We start from the raw sequence: 13,104 nt of genomic DNA, 5'->3' as shown, positions 1-13,104 counted from the left end.
CAGCCACAGGCTTTTTGTTTGGAATGGATATTGAAATACTCATCCCCCACCCTTTAGGTTCTCTTTAAAAGCTTTTTCTCTCAGAAACTGGTCCCCATGCCAGCTGACTCCCTTGACAGACTCTTTTTTTCTTTTCTGTTTTTCTTTTTTTAGATGGTAAGATATTAGATGGCAGGCAGCGTACCCAACTGAATGTTCTGCTGAATATTGTATACATTTGTGGTGTTTTGGACATAATTACTAGCAAATAGAGATAGAAACAGATGGCTGGAAGCATCTGAGCTTTTCACACCTAACAGAAAACCAAAAATTGATGTTCTACTTTTAACAGAACAACTTAGAGATCAGGGTGTTTTGGGTTTTTTCTTAAAGTTTTTAAAGAAAGAGTTTATCTGCCTCTTCCCCAACTCAGTTCACACTTCTCCTCTCTTTTCCCCCTTCATTCTTCCCAAGCTGTGCAACAACATGAGAAAATCAGACAGATGAAGGGAGTAAACTCTGAAGAAAGAAAAGTGCCTTCTCTTTATTATGAAAATAACCTTAGAAATGAACAGAGGCCACTCCAGAGAGCCTCAAATATTTTCAGAAGAGAAAAGTTTGGAAAGAGATTTTAGAAGTCAGAGATGGATATTTTTGGCTTTACCTCTAACATAAACAAAACCCTTTCATGCCAGTACCCTACTGATCTGTTAAACATCAAGATTTCAGTGTGATGGGCCGGCAGGACCCTGACTCTGAAATCCTTGGCAGTAGAGGTGGCAGTCAAATCCTGATACCGATTCCTTTCCCCTGCTTTATTTTTGCTTATAAAACATAACTTTAATTTGGTGCAATCAATTAATTCAGTAGCTGATAAGACATCCTTTAAAACAGATCCTTCGGAATGGTTTGCAGACATACGAACTCGACCCAGAGGAGCCCCAGCCCCGTCGCTGCCTGCAATGCAAATAACTAACTACCATGATACTACGTCATATCTCCTCTTTGGCTTTAGGTCTTCCAGCTTCAGGAGTGCGACCGCATCACCATCCTCCGCAACTCGCTGTGGGTTCACTGCAACCAGCTCTCCATGCAGTGTGTGAAGGATGATGAGGTAGGGGCACCTGCCAAGTAGCTTCATGGGCAGAGGAGGAAGAGGAGTAGCAAGAGTGATCTAACCATACAGCACTAGCTTCCCTTCTCTGCGCGTGCTGACTGTCTCCAGCAAAGCAGCTGTTGTGCATGTTCAGGGAGGGGGGAGGATTCTCAATCTAGCTTGTTCCCTCAAGATGTAAACCAGATATATGCCTGGATGTAGACTGTCTGTGTCAAACTTGGTGATGCTTACATGTCCCCTCTCCTCAGTTTGTTGGGGAATGCTTCCAGCTACCAGAATGCTCAACCAAATACATTTGGGCTCAAGCACAACTTTCAGGAAGGCATCCAGTCATGGTCTCAGAATTGAAAGACATAAAGAATACACTAGTTTTGACTTCGAATGGTTGTTTCCTTCCTGCTATTAATTTCTTTATTACATTGAAAAGTCCTGGACTGCCTTTATCCTCTCTTAAAAGAATATCCAAAGCACAAATAAACAATTGTGTTTACAAGAATGTTCGTACAGGAGACACGCCAATGATCCATTCAGATCAGACATGTATCAAGTATAAAGTGTCTCTTAAGGGGAAAAGTATTAATTGTTAATTCAATGTGGAATGTTAAAAATTAAATTAAATTCTTGGATTCTCTTTTGTAGCTGTATGAAGAGGTTCGGGTAAGCTTGGAGAACTGCGTTGTAGAGTCAGACATAGACTACTTCATTAAGACTAGAATGACAGGAACACAACCTCCAGGTAATTAATTATTCCTCTTGGTCTTGTCAGATGAGTCACCCATTAGGCTGAGGCTGCAGTTGTGCAGTACATGTCCTTTGGAGGAGAAACCCGCCGGAGGAGTTTCTGCTCTGGCTATTCATTCCCACCCGCTGCAGCTCACTTCCCCCTCACTGCGCTGCCATCGCTCCTTGGGCGGCTCTAAGTGGGATAGCTGAATGACCAGGTTAAAAATAACCCTCCAAAAGAGAAAAAAAAAAAAAAAAAATTGTTTTGGCTTTTCAACCGGGCTCGTTTCACAGTCAGCTGAACTGACACCACTAAGGAGGTGGGAAACTGCCTTGCAGAGATGGCAACCTCAATTTCCTGCAGTGGTGACAAATCAGAGCAAACTTAACGTGTAACTGCACCCTGGTGTCCCCTTGCCAGAGATGCTGCCTCTTCATTTGCAGCACAGAAAGGGCCAGACTTTGCATTCTGTTTTGTTCCACCTGCCCAATGGGGAATAACATCTTTTTTCCTCTCAGGAAGTTGTTTGTATAAGGGCAAGACCCCATTTGGGGGAAATTTTGAATGAAATTGGCTTTGCTCCAGCATGCAAAAGCAATGTAAGGTTCACAGACTCTGTCCTTACAAGCCAAAGCAGCCTTTTCATCGACTTCAATGATCAAAACCTCTGGGCGGAAACGAAGACCGGGCCAGCAAGAGCTAAGAGCAGTTGTAAAATGGAAACATGCTGCTCCAGGGTAGGAGTTCGCCAAACACATCACCAGAAAGGCGGCTATCTAATGTTCCACATGGCCAAATACAAACCACATCCTCTGTCCTGGTTCTGGCCAGAGCCAGGACACCCTCTTACTTCAACAAGAAATACAAGAAATGTATAGGCTGAGTGAATGCTTGCACTTCTGTGCAGCTGCTGCAGTAAACAAAGAGAGAAAAATCCCTATTTCATCTCTTCATTACCTGATGATACATACCTATGATCTTTTCCTCCTTTTTTTTTTTTTTACATCTGTGCACAGATACTGTTTCACTATCTGCTCTAACACCATACTGCTACATCAAAGAGAAAATCCCCTTACTATGTCCTCAGCAGTATCATTAGAGCTTACTTCCATTCAGAGTGGGGAATAAGCTATACTGGCATAAGAAAATTTTATACGGATAAAAACCTTCCACACTAGGAGCTGTATAGGTGCAAACATCAGCAGTGTGAACGCTCTGTCCCAAGGGATAATTAGGAACAGCTTACACCCCTTTGATTTCATCACAGAGCTCAGAGCTGGCAGCAATGACACTCTAGAAACTTCTTCCACAGAGCTGGATGCTACCGCTAAATCAGCGCTAAGCTACCTGGGGCCTGTTTTTCATGCAGCCTTTCTGTCATTACACCTATAATGATTAAGAATTGGGATTTGGGGATTTTTTTTTTAAAATGAATATATTGATAGTGGTGCACTGGATGACATTTTGCTGCTATAGTTTATTCTTCTTCACATAGGGGATTTAAATTCACTGATATAGGAGCATTTACCAAAGAAAAACTACATTTTCACTGGCAGAAGGGAGAACTGTGCCTTGCAACAGTGTGAAACAACTTCTGTATACTCAGAAATTTGTAATTCTCAGCTAGGTTGTTTTGTGGGTTTTTTTTCCCCTCTATGTGAGATTTCTCATTCTCCAGTTGCCTAGGCAATTTTCTGCAAACAGCTCTTGGCTATGTCAGGACTCATTTCTAATAAGAAAGAGGTGGGAAAACCCTTGAGAGCTTTATGAAAGGCAAAGAAACCACCGACTTGCTTTTTTGCTGGTTTTTTTTTTTGCCACCTTCTAGAAGGTGACATGTTGTGGAAGTAACGTCCTAGTATCTCCACAGCTCTGGCTAATGAGTTTGCACAGTAGCACATGGTGAGCTGTTGATCTGTTTTATTATTTGCACAATGCAGGAGGAAACCCACATGTGGTTTTGCATTGTGTAGCAGGAGACATTCATCCTGCCCAAGCCTTTTGGTTTCTTGATGCTATGGCTCACTCCCCTCTTCTACCTAATCTTACAATGCATTACAGACTAGAAACTATACCAAGGTGACAATCTAGAAAGGTAATAGGAGACCCTTAAATTGGTCAGAAAAGTCCCTAATCCTTATTTGTAAGGATTCTTCACACTCACTAGTCATCCATGCCTGCTCTGCTTATGATCTTGGCTGACCCAATGTGAGAATGTCAACACAACCTTCAGTGCAAGTCCAATGTCTGTCTTAATTTGCTGGTATCAGAACTGAGATAATATGGTATCACAGACTTCACTCATGTTTATTTGGCTTTAACACAAAGAAGGCAGAAAGGGTGTGTGGCCAGCAGCTCTAAGCAACTACATGGGGAGCTATGAGATGAAAAATAAATAAATCCATCTGTAATTATTTCACCTGTAAAGCTAGACTTGGGAATGGTCTCAATTTCACCCTTAATGACACCATAGGGGAGAGTGAAGGAACTGCAACTTAACTGCGTTTGAGAGAACAAAACCCAAATATCTCTGGGTAAAGAGCAAATCGGCTCTCAGGAGGTGGACGGGGGAGATGTGAAAGGTAGGGAGACACTCAAGCACAAGAACAGACCAGAAAATTGCTCATTATTGCTCTTGGCAATAGTGTTCAGAAATCTCCCCAGCTATGACAAAAATTCCTGACTCAATACATTAAGAAAAAAAGAAACAAAACACACTGCAGCCAATTGTATCAAGAACACGGTCCCAGGCCCACAGTGACCATGCTCTGCTCCCTTAAATCCTGAGCTTTAAGGCAACAGAGGAAGCAGTCATGGAGGAAACTGCCTTCTTAATTAGGGCTAGCCACAGCTATTAGAATGGTTCTTCAGGACCTTGGCTGTGCTCATCTCAGGTCAAGCATGCCTTTCTACCAAGGATGTGTCTCCTTACAATCACTTGCATGGCTTTTGTCAAGCCCCCAGGTCCCCCCCGAGCAGCCCCTGGTGGTTGCGACTGTTGGCTGCATTCTGATGGGCAGAAAAAAAAGTTTTGTCTGTTTGAAAACCTCATTTTTATTGCTCTGCTACAGCTGCAATAGGATATGAGAACTACTACAGCAGAGAACCAAACAGAGGCAACAACAGCCCAACCCAGTCTTGTGGGATGATGAAGAGGTGAGTGGCAAAGTGGGGTTGCCAGAATAGGTACTTCTCTGTATGAATGGTAATGTATGATGACAGGAAACAGGACCCGGAAAGCTATTACTTCCTTCGTTGTAGCAAGAGACAGCTACGTATCAATAAATATAACTTGACAGAAGAAGTAAACCTATTAAAACCAAAGTCAGAGTAATTTTGCCACGGCCTAGTGGGAAGAGAGACGGGGATGAGTTCATAAAACAATTAGTTGGCCAGCAACGGATAGCATTCACTTGTTTCCTCTTTCCTGGTGAGTCATGGCACCAGCAACAAAACCACTTTGTTCAAGGGAGGGCAAAGGTGAATCTCGCTGGGAGCAAAGGCTGGGGAGAGCTGTCTTTTTCGGCAATACCTCCTGGCTTACTGCACCGCCCAGCTGAGCGGAACAAAGAGCCGCTCTCTGTATCTAGACCAAAGGAAAAAACACTTAGCGGAATAACTGTGATGATCAGGGAGGCAATTTTTCTTCTTCTGATCCATTTATGCTGGTAAATGCTGCAACATGGATGCAGTTATATCAGCAGAAGAGCCTGGTAGATCTGTTAATTTAAATATTTTATATTAAAATGGCTAATTCACAGCAGGAATGGCATTATATTTAAAGCAGAAGAGCTTTACATTCTGACATGCCTTATTACATGACAAAGAGAAGAGCGGGCTGCGATCTCCCACTTAAAATGAGGTCCAGGCTTGTTAGTGAGCTGATAAGGTTTTTATACGATACTTTGTTTTTCAGTTGGAAACCAGATCTTTTATAATAATGAATTCTAATGCTACATCGTATACAGTTACAGAAGACAAGTGTACTGCCATTTAGAATACAATCGTGCTCTGCATGGGCAAGCAGCCTAGAGACACTCTGTCTGAATTTTTCAGAAACTGTTGAGTTTCGATGTCCATTTTCCAGAAACATTGAGTGTTCGCCAGCTGAAAAATCAGACCCTTTAAATATGCCTTAGGCATACAATGCTATTTCTATCTATGCTTGAAAATCCTAACCCATTTTCTCACTTTACTTAGTCTCTGGTACCCAGCTGTGATACAGAAAATAACCAGGGATAGATTAAAAAAAAATTCACTTAAACTCACAGTTTTTAGAAAGGCTTGTTATACAAGCTTTGTATTTTAAATTGTATCAGAGTTCTCCTTAAAGACAAAAAGATGGTAATCTCTTATAAACAACTGATAATTCTTATCATATTAATGTTGTGAAATAATTGGAGTTTTGCACCATGAGCCTTTGGATCAAAACCAAAATACCATCTGATGCATTTTATGCACAATTTAGTGATGGCTTATGGTTCAGTACTCTGCTGCATTTTTTAAAATATATTTTTAACTGAAGATAAATATATCTACAGCATAAATGAAAATAGGCGGCCACAGGAAGAGGTGACATCTGCCCAGTGCTGTAGCAGATGGAGGGAAGGTTGAGTCAGACTGCTGAGACGAAGGAATGCTCATACCCAGTCCTGTTCACTCATTTTCTCATTGGCTTCTCTTGGTTCTGCAGATTCTCTGGACTACTGCATGGAAGCAGCAAAAACAACATGGAAAGTGCCACTCCTTCAGCCCCTCCTCTTGGTATGCCTCTTCAGGAACTAAGTTTACCAGATGTGTTTGTTTTAGATCATATTGCTAAATCAAGCTTTGACATGGAGCAGAAATGGTACAGCAGATATTCACATGTTGGCAGTCAAGAGTAGGAGTAGTCTGGAAACGAATTTAGCTTGGACGTGTATTAAACAATTTTTCCAGTTTAAAGTGCCAAATAATCCATATAATCTTCAAAACCTCTGTCTAGGCAAGGGGGAACTGTACATTGAGAACAACACAATCTGACTTAAATTATAGTTTTCTCCTGCGGTAGGACAGACTACCTCTAAAAAGCCCAAGAGAATACCTGAAGTTTTTAACAGACCAGGTTCATGCCTTATGAATGCAAATATCCATCTCGTTTCACAGTTACGCTGTCTTACTGTAACCCTTGCAACTAGGCATTTACCAGATGACATTTAAAACACAGTATATTTTGACGATGCAGAAAGTAACAGCTTATGACATTTGTATTGGTTTGATTTAAAACAAAAACATTTTAACTGTGATTCTTGCCTAAAGAAAACAAAAAGCTGATTTAGAACAGCTTTAAAATACACAGAAATTAATTTCCTTTGTCAGGCCTGCCTGCTTGGGCACCCAGAAACAAAGCCCAGACTATCTTACTTGTTGCATTTGGTGCTCAGCCAGGGGAGACTCTCCAGTGCTATCAAACACCAGCTGGACCTGCCAGGCACCAGCTCGAGCACAGGTAGAGCAATGCAGCATTGAGTGGTTGAGGGTAGTCGCTCCTTCTGAATTTCCTTAGGTTCGGGACAGGAGGGGAGAGCGTTTCCCGGACAAGACCCTCGGGAATAGCAAACGCACTCTGTGTTCAGCTTTTTCAACTGCTCCCATGTTAGTCTTTCAAAATCTGAAAAGCCAAGGAGCCAACAGCGCTCCTTAGAGTGGGACAGCTAAAGCAAGGATTGACTGTGGGAAGGTACAGGCACCTCGGCTACTCCGTGCGCTGTCAGAGTGCTATCATCCCACCAAGGAGTCATATGTGGGAAACCTCTGCCCACCTCAAAGGCAGGGGAAGCTCCCAGGCAGATGCTGGGAAGGAATAAGAGGTTCCCCTAATTATGACAAGCTGGATTAAAACAACATCTTCCAAAAAAGTTATGTCAATGAGAAATAGCTAGCTGGGAACTATGTAAATTACTGGAAAATGCCTGGTGACCCATCGGCACAGTATTTTCCATTTTGCTCAAGGGAAAAAGAAAAGCCCTATGCGAGTCACTGAACTGCTAGAATTTTATACCACCAGTAGCAACCATTTTAAACCGGTTTAATCACAGCATTTCCCTCTTTGGATCATTTGGATTGTGCTTTAGCAGGGTAAACATTTTTCCCAACCCAGATGGGGCTAAAGCTAGTTTCTGACCTCCCACAAAGTTCAATGGGTGCATTGTCATCTAATCAATGGGACACAGTTTTTGTGCAAGACTTCACCTACAGTTCAGAGCAGCTTTTCTACACATGTACATCTCCAGACAGAGAAGGAACAGAAACCCTTGTATTTGTGAACTCTTGCATATGATCCCATGCACTTATAAGCAACTGAACTCTTTGTTTCTGTGTGTGGTTTGGTTGTGGTTTTTTTTTTATTTCCCCTAGAAGAGAAAACAGACGGAGTCTATGCATCCATTTTTGCAAATGAACGAGCTGGAATCACATCATCACAGGACTACAGAGTACTTTATGACTACACAGCCCAGGTAACAAAAGGCTTCAAACTAAGTATTTCATAGTGTCAGATTTAAAATAGATGATGTTGATCCAAACATCTTGAAAGTGTTAATTCTGTGAAGGAGGTGTTACCTTCACTTTACAGCCAGGGACACTTAGAGAATTATTGGTCAAGGTCACATGCAGAAGCCAGGAATCCCAACTGCCAGTTCTTGGCGCACATCACTAGCCCATGCTGCCTCAAGATGAAACAATAACATTTTTTGCAAGTGATTACACATCCTAAATTAATGCTGAGCTGTTACAACCTCCTCCTAGAGATACAAGAGACCGCAAACACATGGAAAACTTTATTTTTTAGGGGATGATGGCTAAGTATGCAGTATTGTGCATTCTGAACTTACAACTCTTGTGAAATGTTCTCCTAGGGAAAACGGCTACAGATACCTTGTGTTAAAAATACGTGACACATGCTTATCCAGGAACTCTTCTCCATTTAATCTCATCATCTGGAGAGTCCTGCTCCAGTTTAACACACTGGCTTCAACTGAGGTGCTCTTCATGCTGGACAGGACTGAATCCCCATAAATGACGCTGTTTCCCTGTACTTCCACGTTGTAAGTTGCAGAATCGCAGTGGACTTGGTCCACATACCAAAAGACTGTTGTAAAGAGCAGCCTGCGTCCTTAACTGGCACACTGAACTCTCACTGGCTTCAGATCTATCCAGGCACGGTACCATTAGTAAAGTTTATGAATGCACTGGTTATGAATATTTTCTTATTCAGATGGACTCCAGAACCTCTTGGACTCTTGCTAAACCATTAAGCCTCCCCTAATGGGACTTTCACAATTTAATTACATGTCAGTTTAAAGGTTCCTTTTGTTAGCTTCAGATTAGCAGAAGGAGCAGCATCCAGGAGGTCTTATGCTACGGTGCAGAGACCCTCACACCAAGGGACCTGCCAGCAATAGCCACCGTTGAAGAAATGCTGGAATGTGACAAAATCAGATAGCCAGACAAATTATGAAAACACAGAAAGGGCTGGAAAGGAGCATTTCCTCTTATGTAGAGCAGTGTTCTGACACCTTTTATTATGTGCTCTTTGTTTTGCTTTGTTTTAAATCCTCTTTTATTATTTGCCTGAAATTTCGTCCAAGCACAGCTCAAAGTACCTCACTGTTAATGGCAGTTCCCCTGAGGAGACTGCTGGATCTCTTTGTCAGATCCTTACTCCAGGAGTTGCCTTAAAAATAGGACACGCACGGATTTTCCCTGCTGAGAAAAGAACCTGTTACTACTTTTAGTATATTGTATATTGAGGCCTCTCACTTTTCAAGTCTGCTCTTACCTACTCAGGTAGATTAAATTTAGATTTAGCTGACACATCAAACATTATCTGGAAGGCTCTCTTACCCTGTTTTCTATGTTACTACACTGCGGGTAGCAAAGTGGTTTCCTATGGAAAATAGGACAGCACTAAGTGAACAGACTGATAGCTGCCTGAGAGTTCAGCGATAGCTTCCTTGCAACTACTCCATTTGTCTTGGAGATAAAAGTTACCCATCTCAGGAAGAGTCGCTGTAACTCCACTGGTAACTGCTGTTCCGGATTAAGAGCCCCGAGAGATCTATTTAAGGCCTGGATTAGTAGAGCCACTGTTTTTATCTCCCTTGGGAATTAAGCTGTGCACTCTCATGTAGCAATACCTGCAGACTACGGGAGGGTCATGGTTAGCTGGTTTAGGACAGTTGTATTTAACCCTTTCCAGCCTTCCCCAATGATACAACAGTCAAGTTGCTTGGGAGGAGACACCATGGAAGCTGGGAAAATTTGAGGATCTTAAGGAAATAGCCAGCTCAGTAACTGCTTAATCCCTCACTGCCTGGTATTTCAGGCTCTTTCCCAACCAGAAGGACACCAGCAGACTGTTGATGAAACGCAGGATAAAAAAAACCCACCAGAAACATGCTTTGGCCCTCCTGTGCTCTCAGGCTAACCATACTTCCTTTCCCTGTCTCCTTTCAGAACACGGATGAACTGGACATCAGTGAAGGAGACATTGTAGTTGTCATTGAAGAAAATGAGGATGGCTGGTGGACAGCAGAAAGGAATGGGCAGCAAGGCTTTGTGCCGGGGTCTTATCTCAAAAAGCTTTGATGAAAAGAAGCCCCAGTCCCCAGACTTTAAAAATACTCTATTACTGAAAACAAACAGCACACAAGGTCTGCTTCAGCTGACTAAGGGCAACCCATAATGCTGTCTTCTACAATTACCAGTCAGGAAATAAGCAGTCCTCTTCCTTCCTCCTGCCCCATCCCAGCACCTCCTGGCCTACACTGTCTGCAAAAACCGTCTTCAGAGAGACTAGGACTTGCGTTTCTTACCATGGTTCTTCCTACCCTCAGCACACAGTGTTGCAAAGCTTTGCGAATCTGGGAGGAAAATTCTGCCCAGAACTTAACTGCACTAAAGGAAAAAGATCAAGGAAGCAAGTGCTGTTTCTCCAGGATGGAGGACCATCTCCAGCCAGCCTGGGAGCCACCCTCATAGTCACAGCAATCATGTTCTCTGCCATGGATCCCCTCCTCTCGCTGCACAGGCCATGCAAACATTTTTGACAGCGGGGTGGAAAGCACCCTCAGAAAGCAGGTAGCTTTGATGTCGCAGGGTCTTAGCTGTACAAAGCAAGGAAGAAGCTCTCTTAAGTTCCTTTTAACAGCCCTCTTTCAAGTTCCCCTTACAGCACACAGGTAACCAGGGAGAAAGGTGAGGAACTCTCCACTGTTCTTCGTCAGTCACTGATGAAAATATGAAAAACAATAAGTGCAGCTAGAGAAGAGCACTTGAAGGACTGACACATCAGTAGTAAGAAAACACAGGGCACTCCCCATGGCTCTGCTTTGCACTGGATTCTGGGGCAGCGAAATCCGCACAGATGATGAACCCACAAGGCTTGCTGTTGCCTTGGTTGGATGGTTTCCCTGACACCTCCCTGGGACTTTTCATGTTTAAAAAAAACAACAAATAAGCAAAGCCTCCAGCAGTGCTGCGCTGTCCTGATCCCTCTCCTCTGAGCACCAGAGAAGTGCCAATTACCTCCTCACACAATCTGCATACCCGTGCCATCAATGCATTCTCCTCTCAACTCCTCTGCCCACTTGGCTGATCCTTTTCTGCCCACAGGCTTTTCTAACCGCTAGCTACAGCCTCTGCACCTCTGGGATTGCTGGCACAGACACGTCCCAGTTCCTTTCCAGGCACTTTTAATGTGCTTGTTGTTCAACAAACCCTCTTCAGAGAAGTCGCACTGTACAGGTTCACTGTATTTCACAGATTTCAGCTCTACCAGTCTTTCTAGTTTAATATTTAAGAACGTTTCCAACTGCCACTGTACTTACCAAGAGATTGATAGATACTTTCTGCCACTTTTCAGTATTTCGAGATGGTTAAAAAAAATAAAATTCAGTGATTTGATCTGAAGCAGAGCACACTATTTCTGGGGGCAGAATGACCTTGTTTGCCAGGGTTTCAGGTCTTAAAACGGAACTAAGTCAGTGAAAATGAATCAAATTGCTACCCAAAAGGCACAGAGCAGGCAGGAACTGTTAGCTAAGACACAGCAGGAAAGACAGAGAAATCTAGACAGAAGAAAAAGCCATAATGGTCAGTGCAATTATTCCTTAAATGAAACAGAATGAAGGTCAGAGGCACTTGCCGTACCTTATTCTAATTTCTTGCTTCACGAATGGAATAAAAGTTGCTGCAGGCCCTTTTTCTTTAGTTCCCTGCAGTCCTTTGCACAGGCACGCTTACCCTTCCCACACTTCAAGTTATTATGCAGCACATCTGCATGAGCGCTGAAGGGGTCTTAGTACCTTGCATTAGCAGGGGCTCAGAGGAACTGCAGGAACTTGAATGGCATTTAAGGCACGAGGTTATGTGAACAGTAGCGCTCATTTAGGCCGAAGATGTTAACAGTAGGTTTCTGTGACCACATCCGAACTGAACGGTGACCGAAAGATGGTCCACAGTAGACTTCAACCAGGCCACCGCACTGTAAATGGTAGCTGTCAGAGACATCTACAACATCGCTTTTTATGTATAGAGGAAACCTAAAGTATGAGAGATTTAATATATTTGCTTCTTGAACACTCAGTATTTTACTAAGAGAACTGTAATAAACCAACAAATACTTAAATAAATTTAGGTAGATATTTTGCAAATTATCTTCATTCAAGAGAAAAATAAATAAATAAATGAGATGCATCTCCTCTAATTACGTGTGACACACAGATTTTGCTGAGACTCCTCACCTCTCTGGGGGCCCAGCCAGCCTCACACAAGGCACTGCAGTACCTAGTCCTGGTTACCCCTGAAATCCTGTTACAGATACATCTACCACGTGGTCTACATCACTGACAGACAGCTAGTGGAATGGTGACTGCTGTTTCTACCCCATCAAATCATTTCATATTTTTAATGTTAAACTCAGGAAACTGGTTTCCTTCCTACCTATTTCCTCTTCTGTTAAGTAAACACTGGTTTAAGTGCAAAAGGCTATGGATATTTCAAAATCTACCCAGTTTCATAGCATTTGGGTCCCACATGCTAACTCCAGACTGTTCAGGAAATGAAAAAGCAACAATAATGTTTTCTTACGATTCCTCAGCTTTACATTGAAGAATTTGGCTGATAAGCAGTTACCAAGCCCTATCTAGGCAGTTTGCCCTATCAGTGTGGCAGCACTTGCCAGAAATAGAACAGAGATATCAAGAAATACCCACACCCTCTGAGTACACCCACACTTTAGGTG

General features: G+C 42.7%; 1 protein-coding gene across 1 annotated transcript in view; it reads left to right on the top strand.

The window, feature by feature from the left end:
* The window catches only part of PSTPIP1 (proline-serine-threonine phosphatase interacting protein 1), a 60,222-nt gene extending 47,691 nt beyond the window's left edge, over window positions 1–12,531 (top strand). Inside the window, exons 11-16 of the mRNA XM_054836956.1 lie at window positions 995–1,093; window positions 1,736–1,832; window positions 4,892–4,976; window positions 6,514–6,584; window positions 8,217–8,317; window positions 10,317–12,531. Of these exons, the coding sequence (XP_054692931.1) occupies window positions 995–1,093; window positions 1,736–1,832; window positions 4,892–4,976; window positions 6,514–6,584; window positions 8,217–8,317; window positions 10,317–10,448 (585 nt within the window). The 3' untranslated portion in view covers window positions 10,449–12,531. The remainder of the gene's footprint in view (window positions 1–994; window positions 1,094–1,735; window positions 1,833–4,891; window positions 4,977–6,513; window positions 6,585–8,216; window positions 8,318–10,316) is intronic.
* Window positions 12,532–13,104: the final 573 nt, after the last annotated feature.

The sequence above is a fragment of the Grus americana genome, chromosome 10 (genome assembly GCF_028858705.1).
Source record: "Grus americana isolate bGruAme1 chromosome 10, bGruAme1.mat, whole genome shotgun sequence".
Lineage (NCBI taxonomy): Eukaryota > Metazoa > Chordata > Aves > Gruiformes > Gruidae > Grus > Grus americana.
Note: the sequence above shows the minus strand (reverse complement) of the source record. Positions and strands in the feature narration are given on the sequence as shown.